At 51.2% G+C, this 16070-nt stretch overlaps 1 protein-coding gene across 4 annotated transcripts; it reads left to right on the forward strand.

Annotated features, from left to right (window-relative positions):
- Nucleotides 1-11: 11 nt before the first annotated feature.
- LOC144953235 (uncharacterized) lies at nucleotides 12-15294 on the forward strand. 4 transcript variants are annotated; one of them, XM_078883803.1, is made up of 5 exons: nucleotides 12-1152; nucleotides 2919-2994; nucleotides 6387-6450; nucleotides 7960-8037; nucleotides 9174-15294. In XM_078883803.1, exons 1-5 carry the CDS (start codon nucleotides 1074-1076, stop codon nucleotides 9306-9308), a joined length of 432 nt encoding a protein of 143 aa, XP_078739929.1. In that variant the 5' UTR covers nucleotides 12-1073; the 3' UTR covers nucleotides 9309-15294. The 4 variants fall into 4 exon arrangements, with proteins under 4 accessions (XP_078739929.1, XP_078739930.1, XP_078739927.1 ...); XM_078883804.1 differs by having other exon boundaries at nucleotides 2919-2985; XM_078883801.1 differs by lacking the exon at nucleotides 12-1152 and having other exon boundaries at nucleotides 2814-2994.
- The last annotated feature ends 776 nt before the right edge of the window (nucleotides 15295-16070 follow it).

The following is a 16070-nucleotide window of genomic DNA, read 5'->3' on the forward strand; positions in this document are numbered from 1 at the left end:
CATACCTGGGCAGTGTGCTCATGACCGGCTCCGGTTTAGCAGCAGAGGTCTCACTCCGAATCAATCGAGCGGCAACATCTTTTCATCGGTTGCGTAACGCTGCGTGGAATCTACCTGGTCTGTCGCTCCGCACGAGGCTTCAGGTCTTCTCGGCTACGGTCATTCCCTCCTTTCTCTATGCTTGTGAAATGTGAACCCCTTTAAAGAAAGATCTGCGACAGTTTACAACAATGATGCTGGCCTGCCTACGATCCATCCTGGGTTTAACCCGTTTTGGATTTCGTGAGGAGTGCACATATACCTGAAATATCTGAACTCTGTCTCATTAGTGAGCTCCTCTGGTAAGCGAGGCTTAATTTCGCCGAGTTATTGAGCTCACATGCCCAGCCACCGCATGCCCAATCAGCTTCCGTTTGTCCAGATAGCAGGGGGGTGAATGGGCACGGATTGACTGATGCGGTACAGGAGGACGTGGAGCTGAGTGGACTTGCTGATGACTGGTACTGGCGGTGTCAAGATCTGCCTCTGTAGAGGAGGCTCGTGAAGGATGGTACCGGGCAGTTGGCAGTCACCCTCCAATAACAGCGGAGGGAAAATGAGCGATGCTCACTACAACGAGCGGAGCGCCGGGCAGCTAAAACGCCACAAATTTGTACAGTGTGGAGTGTCTCTGATCGTGTCTCTGTGTCTTACCGTGTCTCTACTTGTTTCCATGTCTTTGTGTGTGTCCGTGTCTCTGTGTGTGCCCGTGTCTCTGTGTGTGCCCATGTCTCTATGTTTGACCGTGTCTCTATGCCTAAGCGTGTCTCTGTGTGGGCCCGTGTCTCTATGCCTAAGCGTGTCTCTGTATGTGTCCGTGTCTCTATGCCTAAGCGTGTCTCTGTGTGTGTCCGTGTCTCTATGCCTAAGCGTATCTCTGTGTGTGTCCGTGTCTCTGTGTGTGTCCGTGTCTCTATGCCTAAGCGTGTCTCTGTGTGTGCCTGTGTCTCTGTGTGTGTCCGTGTCTCTATGCCTAAGCGTGTCTCTGTGTGTGCCTGTGTCTCCGCATAGCCGTGGTGGATCTGGTCCCAGGGATGATGTCTCTGTGGAAGCCACCGTCCGTGTCTCTGTCTCCCCCGCCGATCTACCGCGACCTGAAGCCGGTGCGGCCCGGTAAGACGCTTGGCGACTCACCGGTTTCATTACCAACGACGGCAGCCATGCCACACTCACCCACCCAATCACCCACCCACTCACCCAGCCACTCACCCACTCACTCACCCACCCACTCACCCACCCACCCAACCACTCACTCACCCACTTACCCACCCACTCACCCACCCACTCACCCAGCCACTCACTCACCCACTCACTCACCCAGCCACTCACCCACTCACCCACCCACTCACCCACCCACCCACTCACCCAGCCACTCACCCACCCACCCACTCACCCACCCACCCACTCACCCAGCCACTCACCCAGCCACTCACTCACCCACCCACTCACCCACTCACCCACCCACCCACCCACCCACTCACCCACCCACCCACTCACCCACCCACTCACCTACTCACCCACCTACCCACCCACTCACCCACCCACTCACCTACTCAGCACCCACCCAGCCACTCACCCACCCAGCCACTCACCCACCCAGCCACTCACCCACCCAGCCACTCACCCACTCACCCACCCACCCACCCACTCGCCCACCCAGCCACTCACCCACCCACCCACTCAGCCAGCCACTCACCCACCCACCCACCCACTCACCCACCCACCCACCCACTCACCCACCCACCCATTCATCCACCCACTCACCCACCCACTCACCAATTCAGCACCCCAGCCACTTGGTTGCGCTATTGTTTGTGGCCAGGTCGCTTATGAAAGAAAGCTCCATAGCTCAATGGGCTTTAAGCTGGTAACGTGAAAAATTGTTTAGTTTGTGAAGAGTCTTAACGCAAATTCTGATATGAAAACTCGCTTTAATACGGTGGCATAAACCCAAGACGTCAGTCAGAGGCATCTCAGTAACAATTTTCATTAAGTAGCCTTCAGCATTGAAGTCTATGGCAGCCTTTAACATTGAAGTATATGGGAGCCTTTAACATTGAAGTCTATGGGAGTATTTAACATTGAAGTCTATGGGAGCCTTTAACATTGAAGTCCATGGGAGGATTCAACATTGAAGTGTATGGGAACCTTTAACATTTAAGTCTATGGGAGCCTTTAACATTGAAGTCTATGGGAGTGTTTAACATTGAAGTCTATGGGAGCCTTTAACATTGAAGTATATGGGAGCCTTTAGCATTGAAGTCTATGGGAGCCTTTAACATTGAAGTCTATGGGAGCCTTTAACATTGAAGTCTATGGGAGCCTTTAATATTGAAGTCTATGGGAGCCTTTACCATTGAAGTCTATGGGAGACTTTAACATTGAAGTCTATGGGAGCCTTTAACATTGAAGTCTATGGGAGCCTTTAACATTGAAGTCTATGGGAGCCTTTAATATTGAAGTCTATGGGAGCCTTTACCATTGAAGTCTATGGGAGCCTTTAACATTGAAGTCCATGGGAGGATTCAACATTGAAGTGTATGGGAACCTTTAACATTTAAGTCTATGGGAGACTTTAACATTGGAGTCTATGGGAGCCTTTAACATTGACATCTATGGGAGCCTTTAACATTGAAGTCTATGGGAGGATTTAACATTGAAGTCTATGGCAGACACTTTAACATTGAAGTCTATGGGAGACTTAACATTGGAGTCTATAGGAGCCTTTAACATTGACATCTATGGGAGCCTTTAACATTGAAGTCTATGGGAGCCTTTAACATTGAAGTCTATGGGGGTCTTTAACATTGAAGTCTTGCCCCAACAGTCTCGGCGAGGCTACATGGCGGTGGGGTACCTTTATCTTTGTGTGTGGGCAGGTGCGCAGACGCGGAGTGGAGGAGCCTCCCCCGGGCCTCAGGCAGAAGCTCCGTGGAGCTCACCGAGGTGCGGACCGTAAGCCCGGCACAGCCACTCGGCACCATCACCAACATCACCATCATCACCATCATCACCAACATCACTATCACCACCTCCACCATTATCACCAACATCGCCATCACCGCCATCATCACTATCGCCATGATCGCCAGCACCATCACCATCATCATGCTGTACCAACACCATCACCACCACTATCATCACCACCATCATCATCGCCACCTACTGACTTCAATGTTTAACGCTCCCATAGACTTTAATGCTAAATGCTCCCATAGACTTCAATGTTAAAGGCTCCCATAGACTTCAATGTTAAAAACTCCCATAGACTTCCCATAGACTTCAATGTTAAAGTCTCCCATAGACTTCAATGTTAAAGGCTCCCATAGACTTCAATGTTAAATCCTCCCATAGACTTCAATGTTAAAGGCTCCCATAGACTTCAATGTTAAAGGCTCCCATAGACTTCAATGTTAAATCCTCCCATAGACTTCAATGTTAAAGGCTCCCATAGACTTCAATGTTAAAGGCTCCCATAGACCTCTTCTTCTTGGTTCTTTCGGTAAAGTCACGTAGAAGGGAAGTAATAAAATAATAAAAACAAAACATAATAAAATAATTCTCACGACGTTTCGGCCACAGCGCAAGCAGCCGTCCTCAGGTGAAGAATGAAACACCACCAAGCTTGGAGCGTATATTTAAGCTGGGTTGGAGGGGGGGAGGTGGGAAGAAGAGCGCCTTGACAAAATAATTTGCATATCAAGAGGAATTTAGCATATGGAAAATGCGTAGGAGGTGGGCGGGGGGGTTTCAAATTAATATTATGCCCGTGCATTATGCAGGATCAGCAGCATCAAAGGGAGGGGGAAGGGGGGTAGCATTAACAAAGGAAAGGAATGTTAATAGTATGTAGCTGCAGTTACTAAACAACCACGTAAAAAACTAAAGTATAAACTGCATAAACAACTAAAGTATAAATTAAATAGCACCATCAGTATACTTACTATACTCTACAATAAGCTGAGTTACTAACAGTAAGTAATACATTACAATTCTACGTCGTAAAAATTATATAATATGCTTCCATCTAAACTTTATTCTCTTACATCACACGAGTCTATACCGTACTATATACTGCCATAGACAAACCCAACATTAAATTATATACTGTATTTCTATCAACCACCCTATACCTTATACATTTTAATGTAACACTATGTATTATTCTACCCACCCTAATGTGTATCACACTGCTATTTATTTACTAAACAATTACGATACTATATATTACTTTGTCTCCCATAGACTTCAATGTTAAGGCTCCCATAGACTCCAACGTTAAAGGCTCCCATAGACTCCAACGTTAAAGGCTCCCATAGACTTCAATGTTAAAGGCTCCCATAGACTTCAATGTTAAAGGCTCCCATAGACTCCAATGTTAAAGGCTCCCATAGACTTCAATGTTAAAGGCTCCCATAGACTTCAATGTTAAAGGCTCCCATAGACTTCAATGTTAAAGGCTCCCATAGACTTCAATGTTGAAGGCTCCCATAGACTCCAATGTTTAAGACTCCCATAGACTTCAATGTTAAAGGCTCCCATAGACTCCAACGTTAAAGGCTCCCATAGACTTCAATGTTAAAGGCTCCCATAGACTTCAATGTTAAAGGCTCCCATAGACTCCAATGTTAAAGGCTCCCATAGACTTCAATGTTAAAGGCTCCCATAGACTTCAATGTTAAAGGCTCCCATAGACTTCAATGTTAAAGGCTCCCATAGACTTCAATGTTAAAGTCTCCCATAGACTTCAATGTTAAATCCTCCCATAGACTTCAATGTTAAATCCTCCCATAGACTTCAATGTTAAAGGCTCCCATAGACTTCAATGGTAAAGGCTCCCATAGACTTCAGTGTTAAATCCTCCCATAGACTTCAATGTTAAAGGCTCCCATAGACTTCAATGGTAAAGGCTCCCATAGACTTCAATGTTAAAGGCTCCCATAGACTTCAATATTAAAAACTCCAATAGACTTCAATGTTAAAGGCTCCCATAGACTTCAATGCTAAAGGCTCCCATAGACTTCAATGTTAAATGCTCTCATAGACTCTAATGTTAAAGGCTCCCATAGACTTCAATGTTAAAGGCTGCCATAGACTTCAATGTTAAAGGCTCCCATAGACTCCAATGTTAAAGGCTCCCATAGACTTCAATGTCAAATCCTCCCATCGACTTTAAGAGCTACATCGCTCAGTGGGCCTTACCTGCTAAAATTAAAACAAGTTTAGTTTCAAAGAGTTTAAAGTTTCGTATAAATCCACAATTCGTTACAACTGGAACTTGGTACATCCAACATTGGGCAGTGGTGAGTGTTGCTGTGTTACGTGAGGCATGAACTCACTGGCATCGCCCTTCGTCCGCTACATCCTCGCCCCTGCTGCTACTACTGCTGCTCCTGCTGCTCCTGCTGCTCCTGCTGCTGCTGCTCCTGCTGCTGCTGCTCCTGCTGCTGCTGCTGCCCCTGCTGCTACTACTGCTGCTCCTCCTGCTGCTGCTCCTGCTGCTGCTGCTCCTGCTGCTCCTGCTCCTCCTGCTGCTGCTGCTCCTGCTGCTGCTGCTGCTGCTCCTGCTGCTCCTGCTCCTCCTGCTGCTGCTGCTCCTGCTCCTCCTGCTGCTGCTGCTCCTGCTGCTGCTCCTGCTGCTCCTGCTCCTCCTGCTGCTGCTGCTGCTGCTCCTGCTGCTCCTGCTCCTCCTGCTGCTGCTGCTCCTGCTGCTCCTGCTCCTCCTGCTGCTGCTGCTGCTGCTCCTGCTGCTCCTGCTCCTCCTGCTGCTGCTGCTCCTGCTGTTGCTCCTCCTGCTGCTGCTGCTCCTGCTGCTCCTGCTGCTCCTGCTGCTCCTCCTGCTGCTGCTGCTCCTGCTGCTGCTGCTGCTGCTGCTCCTGCTGCTCCTGCTGCTCCTGCTGCTCCTGCTGCTGCTGCTACTACTGCTGCTCCTGCTGCTGCTGCTCCTGCTGCTGCTGCTCCTCCTGCTGCTGCTGCTGCTGCTCCTGCTGCTGCTGCTCCTCCTGCTGCTGCTGCTGCTCCTGCTGCTGCTCCTGCTGCTGCTGCTGCTCCTGCTGCTCCTGCTGCTGCTGCTGCTCCTGCTGCTCCTGCTGCTGCTGCTGCTCCTGCTGCTGCTCCTGCTCCTGCTGCTCCTGCTGCTGCTGCTGCTGCTGCTGCTCCTGCTCCTGCTGCTCCTGCTGCTGCTGCTGCTGCTCCTGCTGCTGCTACTGCTGCTGCTGCTCCTGCTGCTGCTACTGCTGCTGCTGCTGCTGCTCCTGCTCCTGCTGCTCCTGCTGCTACTCCTGCTGCTGCTGCTGCTCCTGCTGCTGCTACTGCTGCCTCTTGATGTGACGCTTCTCCCTCTGCAGGAGCTCCGAGCCCGCTGAGACCCAGACGCCCTGGGACACCGAGAAAGACGGATACATCCCCATGGTAACGACGCACCCGTCACTGTGGTGATGGTGGTGATGGTATTAGTGATGGTGGTGTTGGTGGTGGTATTAGTGATGGTGGTGTTGGTGGTGGTATTAGTGATGGTGGTGTTGGTGGTGGTGTTGGTGGTTGTGGTATTGGTGGTATTGGGTGGGTGGGTGAATGGGTGGGTGGGTGAGTGGGTGGGTGGGTGGGTGAGTGAGTGGGTGGGTGGGTGAGTGGGTGGGTAGGTGAGTGAGTGAGTAAGTGAATGGCTGAGTGATTGGGTGGGTGAGTGGGTGAGTGAGTGGGTGGGTGGGTGAGTGAGTGGGTGGGTGGGTGAGTGGGTGGGTGGGTGGGTGCGTGCGTGCGTGAGTGGGTGGGTGCGTGCGTGAGTGGGTGGGTGGGTGCGTGAGTGGGTGGGTGGGTGGCTGAGTGAGTGGGTGTGTAGGTGAGTGAGTGGGTGGGTAGGTGAGTGAGTTGGTAAGTGAGTGGGTGAGTGAGTGCGTGGCTGAGTAATTGGGTGGCTGAGTGATTGGGTCGGTGAGTGGGTGGGTGGGTGAGTGAGTGAGTGGGTGGGTGGGTGGGTGAAGTGGGTGGGTGGGTGAGTGGGTGGTGGGTGGGTGGGTGAGTGGGGTGAGTGGGGTGGGTGGGGTGAGTGGGTGGGTAGGTGAGTGGGTGAGTGGGGTGGGTGGGTGAGTGGTGGTGGGTGAGTGGGTGGGTGGGTGGTGAGTGGGTGGGTGGGTGAGTGGGTGGGTAGGTGAGTGGGTGAGTGGGTGGGTGGGTGGGTAGGTGAGTGGGTGGGTGGGTGGGTGGGTGAGTGGTGTGGGTGAGTGGGTGGTGTGGGTGAGTGGGTGGGTGGGTGAGTGGTAGGTGAGTGGGTGGGTGAGTGGGTGGGGTGGGGTGAGTGGGTGGGTGGGTGAGTGGGTGGGTGAGTGGGTGGGTCGGTGAGTGGGTGGTGAGTGGTGAGTGGGTGGGTAGGTGAGTGAGTGAGTAAGTGAATGGCTGAGTGATTGGGTGGGTGAGTGGGTGAGTTGAGTGGGTGGGTGGGTGAGTGAATGGGTGGGTGGGTGGAGTGGGTGGGTGGGTGGGTGAGTGGGTGGGGTGGGTGCGTGCGTGAGTGGGTGGGTGCGTGCGTGAGGTGGGTGGGTGCTTGCGTGAGTGGGTGGGTGGGTGCGTGAGTGGGTGGGTGGGTGGCTGAGTGAGTGGGTGTGTAGGTGAGTGAGTGGGTGGGTAGGTGAGTGAGTTGGTAAGTGAGTGGGTGAGTGAGTGCGTGGCTGAGTAATTGGGTGGCTGAGTGATTGGGTCGGTGAGTGGGTGGGTGAATGGGTGAGTGAGTGGCTTGGCCAGTGATTGCGTGGCTGAGTGAGTGACCTTGGAGTGCACCTAGCCTGGCACAGGCGCCGTGGTAAAATCAACGCCAGACGGTGGCGAACGGTGGCTGTTGTTGTTGTTGTTGTAGAGCCGGCTAGCAGCACTTGCCCCTACAGTGTGTGAAGGCTACACGGGATGGGATCTGTGTCTCTGTAGAGCCGCATGGTGACTGTCGCCACACGCGTCAACTACCTGGACGTGGACGTGGAGGCTCGGGGGATTACACACGCACCGGTGACCCATCACTCACTCGCATCACTAACACCATCACTAACATCACTAACATCACTACCTTCACTAGCACCATCACTACCACCATCACTACCATCACTACCATCACTAACATCATCACTACCATCACTAACATCACTAGCATCACTAGCACCGGTGACCCATCACTCACTCACATCACTCACCAACATCACTCACTCACTAACATCACTCACTAGCATCAACTAGCATCACTAACATCACTCACTTCCATCACTAACATCACTCACGAGCATCACTAACATCACTAGCACCGGTAACCCATCACTCACTCACATCACTAGCATCACTCACTAACATCACTAGCATAACTAACATCACTAGCACCATCACTAGCACCATCACTCACTCACATCACTCACTCACATCACTAACATCACTAGCATCACTCACTAACATCACTCACTACCATCATTAACACCATCACTAACATCACTAGCACCATCACTAGCATCACTAGCATCACTCACTAGCATCACTAACATCACTAACATCACTCACTAGCATCCCTAACATCACTCACTCACATCACTAGCATCACTCACACCATCACTCACTCACATCACTCACACCATCACTCACTAGCACCATCACTACCATCACTCGCACTACCTGACCACCCTTACCACCCTCACCCCCTCACCCCCTCACCCTCACATCTTCCTAACCATCCTCACCACCCTCACCTCCTCACCCCCTCACCTCACCCTCACCACCCTCACCTCCTCCTCCACACCCTCACCACCCTCACCTCCTCCTCACCCCCTCACCTCACCCTCACCTCACCCTCACCTCACCCTCACCACCCTCACCTCACCCTCACCCCCTTACCCTCACCTCCTCCTCCTCACCACCCTCACCACCCTCACCCTCTCTCCTCACCCTCACCTCCTCCTCACCACCCTCACCACCCTCACCCCCTCACCCTCACCCCCTCACCTCACCCTCACCACCCTCACCTCCTCCTCACCCCCCTCCTCACCCCCCTCACCTCCTCACCACCCTCACCACCCTCACCACCCTCACCTCCTCCTCACCCCCTCACACCCCTCACCTCCTCCTCCTCACCACCCTCCCCCCCCCTCCCCCCCCCCCCCCAGGTGGGGGTGCTGCCCCCCTCCCCCCCGTCCCCGCTGGCGCTGTGCCGGGTGGACTACGTGACGGTGGACCACGAGCGCACGCTCGCCCTGCAGAGCACCCGTCACGAGTGGAGGCACGCGCGGGACGCCCTCTGAGGGTCCACCTCATAGTCCACCACCAGCAGCATGGTGGACAATCACAGCCAGCCCGTGTCACCCACTCACCACCAGCAGGGTGTATGTGTGTTTCAACTTGTGTGTGTGAGTGTGTGTTTCAACTTGTGTGTGTATGTGTGTGTGAGTGTATGTTTCAACTTGTGTGTGTGAGTGTTTCACCTTGTGTGTGTGAGTGTTTCACCTTGTGTGTGTGAGTGTTTCAACTTGTGAGTGTGTGTGAGTGTTTCAACTTGTGTGTGTGTGAGCGGTAGTGTAGCGGTTAGCGCTATGAACCTGGCAACCCGAGTTCGATTCCCGTGCACAGACAACACCGGCGACGATTATCGTGGGTCTCCCCTAGGTCGACTCAGCCTCAGATGAGTACCTGGTGTAGCAGTGTGTAAACATCGCTACTCGGTGCTCGCTAACAGCACTTGCCCAACAGTCTGTGGAGGCTATACGGGGGGTCTTTGTCTTTGTGAGTGCGAGTCTATGGACCGGTGTTGTCTGGACCTCTGTAGAATCCAGGAGGTTCTGAGGACCGGTTCTGACCCCAGTAACCAGGTGGGGTGGACAGTCCACGACTCAAGGTAGGAGACGACAAAATAACGAAGGGGTGTGTGGGAGCGTGGAGGTGAGGTATGGGAAGTCGTGAGTCCCTGGCCACTTTGGGCTCGCTCGCTCAACAACGGGAAGCGAGAAATGGTGGTGGTGGTGGTGATGGTGGTTGCTTACGTTCCCACCGAAGACGGACATCATTGGAGGGATGCAGGCAAGGCCGATGAGTCAGATGCCTTCTATGCCCTCTCACCTATCCTTGGGATAGGTTCCAATCAAGAACATCTGCTGGACTAGATAGTGATGGAACAGCAGATGCGGGCCCATGTCCTTGACACCAGGACCTGCCGTGGACTTGATCTGCCCACTGACCATGGGCTTTGTAAGTTGCGCCTGCCATTCCTCCACTGTGGTGGTGGGTGTCCATCTAGGACCCCATTCAAATCCACAATAGCCCCGACACTAACATCTTTCACCACCTAGTTAGAGATGCTTTTCAAGACGGTGTGATGAGTTTCTTCGAGTACAGCAGATACAACTGGAGGCTCATCGATGCCTGGGTGCAGTCAAGGGATGGCTTCCTATTGGTCAACCATGTTACATATGCTGATGATCTCAGAATTGCTTTCATCAAATACTCCACCCCCCTCAACTCCCCATGAGTGACGGGGCAGTTGTGTAAATAGTGGAGGATTTGCACTATGAGACCTCCTTTACCAGTGGCAAAATATAGTGATAGGTTTTTACCCTTTCAACTGGTACAAAAATTGACACCTTTATACAAGGCATCATTAGTACGCCTTTTGGCGTCATCTGGTCCAACACCAATGGAGACTAGGCTCTAGGAAAATCTGTCTCGGGTGTGGACCAATCAACTTCAAGGACAGTGCATATCATCATAATCAGAGTTTCTTTTTGTTTGCATTTTGACTGCTTGTGTTGTGGTTATTGCAAACATGATGCCTTGTATAAAGGTGTCAGTTTTTGTACCAGTTGAAAGGGTAAACACCTATTAAAATAGTGGAGGAGTTTGCAGACTTGGGAAGTGTGCTTATGACCAGCTCCAGTTTCGCAATGGAGGTCTCACTCCAAATCGGTCAAGTAGCATCTTTTCATCAGCTGCGTAACGCTGTGGTGGAAGCTACCTGGAAGTAATACTCCACACAAAGCTCACAGTCATGCCCTCGTTTCTCGATGTTTGCGAAAAGTGGAACCCTTTGCAGGGCCATCTGTGCCGGTTTGAATTGTTGAGGCTGGCTTGCCTATGATCCATCCAGGGTTTAACCAGATATGAGGAGCTCACAGATCCTTAAGCGATCTGGACATGGTCCCATTGATGAGCTCTAGCAGGTGATGCTACGTTGGCAGGGTACGGGTAGGGTACGGGTACGGCCGGGTACGGGTACCCGTTTGCGACCCAGGTGCGGCCGGGTATGGGTAAGGAATCAAAACCCGTTTGCGACCTCTGCCTCAAAGTGCACCTAGCCTGGCACAGGTGCCGCGATGACGTTGCCGCCACTTAGTGACGAATGGCGGCTGCTGTTATTGTGTGGATCTGCACTGCTTTGCCGGCCTTCACAGGTGCTGTTCGCCACGCGGCACTCGCCCCAACAGCTTGTGGAGGCTACCTGGGTGATCTTCGTCTTCGTATATAATCTGTAAATAATTTTGACCACTTGATTGTTTGACGTTAATTAATGTTGAATGTTGAGTTTTCATCATTTCAGTAGACCCTCGATTATCTGCGTGTCGTTGATCCAATTTGCGAATGAAGCGGGCACCAGAGATTTTGACTTAAATTCATAGTTGATGATTTTCCCTGAAGCACAAATTCATTGCCTAGAAACAAACTCTTTGATGCTTTCGGTACAGTCACGTAGGTAGACAAAAATAATAATAGATCACGACTTTTCGATCGCAACACAAGCGATCGTCTTCAGGCGAGACAGCCACAGCAATAAAATTGGTGAAGTATGCGAGAGAGCGGCCGTTAAACAGTTATACAACATCGCTATTCTTGTAAATATTTTCACGTGATCGCCTCTACAGTACAGTAGTTGCAATACATTAACAACAGTTGGTGGCGGAGTTTGATTGATGTTGACTTTGCTATCCACCGTTCTCATTACATGAATATCGCTCATTAACCTCATTCATTCAGTTCATCAATCATCACCCATCATCCATCATTATCTGTCATCTATTTTGCACTCCACCGAATCCACGCATCATCACAGATTCGCCCTCTATTCCGGTAATTTCTTTAATTCGCTTCAACTCCACAATTACAATCATACACGTGCGTTGTTTATACCGTTGTTTTCAGTTGCATTTATTTGGTATAACCCTGTTGTGAGCCATTAACAAACAAAACACACGAACAAGAAAACATCTGAAAGTGACTTGTTCATTCTCTATGATAATTGGTGTTTTACCCTTCTATCTGGCAACAAAACTGACACCTTTTTTTTTTATAAGGAGTCATGTTTGCATAGACCACAATACCTGCAGTCATAATGCAAACAAAAAACATAACTCTGATAATGTATGCACTGTCCTTGAAGTTGATTGGTCCACACCCAAGACAGCTTTCCTTAGAGCCCAGTCTCACATGGTGTTGGACCAGATGACGCCAAAAGCGCAAAACTCAAAGACAGTGCACCAATGCACCATAAAAAAAAGTGTCAGTTTTGTTGCCAAATAGAAGGTTAAAAAAACAATTATCTTGTTCATTCTCTGTCAAGCTCCTTGGTTAAGGCGCTAATATAAATTCCGTTTAGATAAGTAGCAGCATGTGTTTACAACGGTGGGCAGCGATTGATTTTCTTTTGATTAGCCACGATTTGTGAATTATCCTGGGGCCGTCCTCCCAGCCATGAGCGTGGCCAATCGAGAGTTCTACTACACTACGACGATTCTTTAATCCAGGAAAGCCTCAACGATACTCAACTTCTCCTTTTCAGGAGGTCCTGCGTGTAATTGATCTCTTCGGCACGTACCGGGAAAGTTTTGGTGTATTGTCGGCGCATTTGTGCGTGTGTGTGTGCGTTTAAGATAAATTCATCATATAGGTTTTTGGGTAAGATCGCGTTATTTATAAATGTGTCGTAACCCTCCACAATCAGCTGCCCGATGAAGCTGATTGTAATTATCAGCGAAACGTCGGACTACTCAAATTTTAAAATGCTGTTGATTCTCTCTTCAGCACACCGGTGGGCTAAAGAAGTCAATTTATTTGTCCTTTGAAAAAAGTGACACATTTTTTACTGTTTGGCCGTGTCGGGTGGTGGAGGGTTACGACACATTTATAAATAACGCGATCTGACCCAAAAACCTACATTATGAATAATATTGGTCGCGAAAGCCTTACACGTGTTAAGTTTAAGCTAAATGTTGGGAGCGGTGGCACAGCGGTTAGTGCGTTTCGCTACGAAACCCGGTCAGAGACCCGAGTTTGATTCCCGCTCACGGCCACCAACAACAGCAATAACTCCTCTGAACTGATCCTCAGCCTCCCATACTTCGGTGCGGTGTTTAGTAAACATCGCCACTAGGGAGACAAAGGCGGTCGTGCATGAGTGGTGCTGGCCACCCACCCCTGCAAGACTCGTTACTAAAAGTCCTTGCCCCGACGGTCTGTTACAGGCTACACGGGGAATGTTTCTCTTCGTCTTAAGCTCGATAACAAAAGTAGCTGTAACTGTCTTCTTGGTTCTTTCGGTAAAGTCACGTAGAATGGAAATAAAAAAATAATCAAATAATAAAACATAATAAAATCATTCTCACGACGTTTCGGCCACAGAGTCTGAATCTCTGTCTTCTCGACAGACCTGTTCTCCACCTGAGGACGGCTGCTTGCGTTGTGGCCGAAACGTCGTGAGAATTATTTTATTATGTTTTTTTTCTTCCATTCTACGTGACTTTACCGAAAACACCAAGAAGATGAATCCCTGCAGTCACGAAAGCTTTAAATCGAAATTTAGCTGTAATTGATACAGGCAGACCTCGTTTAACGCCCATTCGTTCTAGCGGCCAAGTGAATGGTCCAGCCCCCATCATTCGCTCAGCCAATGAGAACGACGCAGACGCTCTCAGCCAATGAGAGCGACGCCCGCTGTCAGCCAATGAGAGCAAGACGCAGACGCTCTAAGCCAATGAGGGTGATGCACGCGCTCTCAGCCAATGGGAGCAACACGCACGCTGTCAGCCAATGAGGGTGACGCACGCGCTCTCAGCCAATGGGAGCAACACGCAACGCTCTCAGCCAATGAGATCGAATCACGCGCTCAGCCAATCAGACCCCATCCACCGCGATTCGTAGACTAATAAAATAATAAAAATAAAACATAATATGTTTTATTTTTATTATTTTATTACTTCCCTTCTACGTGACTTTACCGAAAGAACCAAGAAGAGTTCTAAAGAAATTAGTTTGTCAATCTGAATGATTTGAAAGGGCCAAAGCTCACAGGGGCTTCCTAATATCGGAATGAAGAGGCGTTCCAGACAGCCGCAGAAGGGCATCTTAAAACGCCGTGCGATTAGACCAGGGTAGCGTCTCGGACTCAACCTAATCCCATCCAACCCACTCTCCAACGCAAACCACTCTGCCACTCACCCACTCATGCACTCACTTTCCCACACCCATTCTCCCACTCACTTTCCCACTCTCCCACTCACCCACTCTCCCATTCACACTCCCACTTTCCCACTCTTTCACTTACCCACTCTCCCACTCACCCACTCAGCCACTCACCCACTCTCTCACTCACCCACTCTCTCTCCCACTCAGCCACTCTCCCATTCACACTCCCACTCACCCATTCTCTCACTCACCCACTCTTTCACTTACCCACTCTCCCACTCACCCACTCTCCCACTCTTTCACTTACCCACTCAGCCACTCACCCATGCTCTCACTCACCCACTCTCCCACTCACCCACTCTCTCACCCTCTCTCCCATTCACACTCCCACTCTCCCACTCACCCACTCTTTCACTTACCCACTCACCCACTCACCCACTCTCCCATTCACACTCCCACTCGCTCTCCTACTCGCCCACTCTCCCACTCACCCACTCACCCCCCCTCCCACTCACCCACTCTCCCATTCACACTCCCACTCACTCTCCTGCTCACCTGCGAGTGAGCTGAAACAGTCGCAGTTGGCGGGTCGCCAAATGCTTCTGGATATGTTATGAACTTATTTTAGCACCGTACGTAGCCAATTGTGCTCATTCAGCCTGTGGCTGTGTTTGGTAATGGAGGGTACCACGACAAAAACGTGTCCATATCGTTACGTGAACACCCACGCGTTACCGGTGATTTATATGTTTCTATTAATTGTTTTGGTAAAATAATATGTGCGTGTGTTCAACACGATTTCTAATACGATCGTTTGTGTGAAATGTGAAATGTGCTTAATTAAAATTCTCACTAAGATGTTGATGACTGACGTCTCGTTTTCATACCGCCGTGGAAACGCGAGTTTTAGAATCAGAATCTGCGTAGAGACTTAACAAACGAACCTTGTTATTTTACCAGGTGAAAGCCACTGAGACATGGAGCTCTTTTACTGGTAGGAACCACCTGGTTCCACCAGCCCACAGGGGATTATTGTGTCCGTCCGTCGTGCACACAAAAATGGGAGGGGTGGGGCTGGGTGGAGAGGGGAGGATGGGGAGGGGCTGGGTGGTGAGGGAGGGGCTGGGTGGGGCTGGGTGGAGAGGGGAGGGGCTAGGTGGGGAGGGTGGGGGGTGGGAGGGGAGGGGCTGGGTGGAGAGGGGCTGGGTGGTGAGGGGAGGGGCTGGGTGGGGAGGGTGGGGAGGGGCTGGGTGGGGAGGGTGGGGCTGGGTGGGAGGGGAGGGGCTGGGTGGGGAGGGTGGGGAGGGGCTGGGTGGGGCTGGGTGGGGAGGGGTTGGGTGAGGGGGTGGGAGGGGTGGGGCTGGGTGGGGAGGGGCTGAGTGGGGAGGGTGGGGCTGGGTGGGGGGTGGGAGGGGTGGGGCTGGGTGGGGAGGGGCTGAGTGGGGAGGGGTGGGGCTGGGTGGGGGAGGGAGGGGAGGGGCTGGGTGCGGAGGGGCTGGGCACCCCGTGGTGCCTTTTTAATATATCGCGATATATCATGTCGCGATATATCGCGATATCGTAAAGCGGCCCCGCTGTGACAACGCGGAGCGCGTGTTCGTGACGCACTTCCGCCCACT

This window comes from Lampetra fluviatilis, chromosome 73 (genome assembly GCF_964198595.1).
Source record: "Lampetra fluviatilis chromosome 73, kcLamFluv1.1, whole genome shotgun sequence".
NCBI lineage: Eukaryota > Metazoa > Chordata > Hyperoartia > Petromyzontiformes > Petromyzontidae > Lampetra > Lampetra fluviatilis.

What these genes read in the sequence shown, in the direction of transcription:
- LOC144953235 (XM_078883801.1), top strand. Translation starts at nt 2,831, where the DNA reads ATGGGGGTCTTTAACATTGAAGTCTTGCCCCAACAGTCTCGGCGAGGC. An exon ending in AGCTCACCGAGGTGCGGACC is followed by an intron (nt 2,995 to 6,386) that starts GTAAGCCCGGCA and finishes CTCCCTCTGCAG; the next exon opens with GAGCTCCGAGCCCGCTGAGA. An exon ending in AAGACGGATACATCCCCATG is followed by an intron (nt 6,451 to 7,959) that starts GTAACGACGCAC and finishes GTGTCTCTGTAG; the next exon opens with AGCCGCATGGTGACTGTCGC.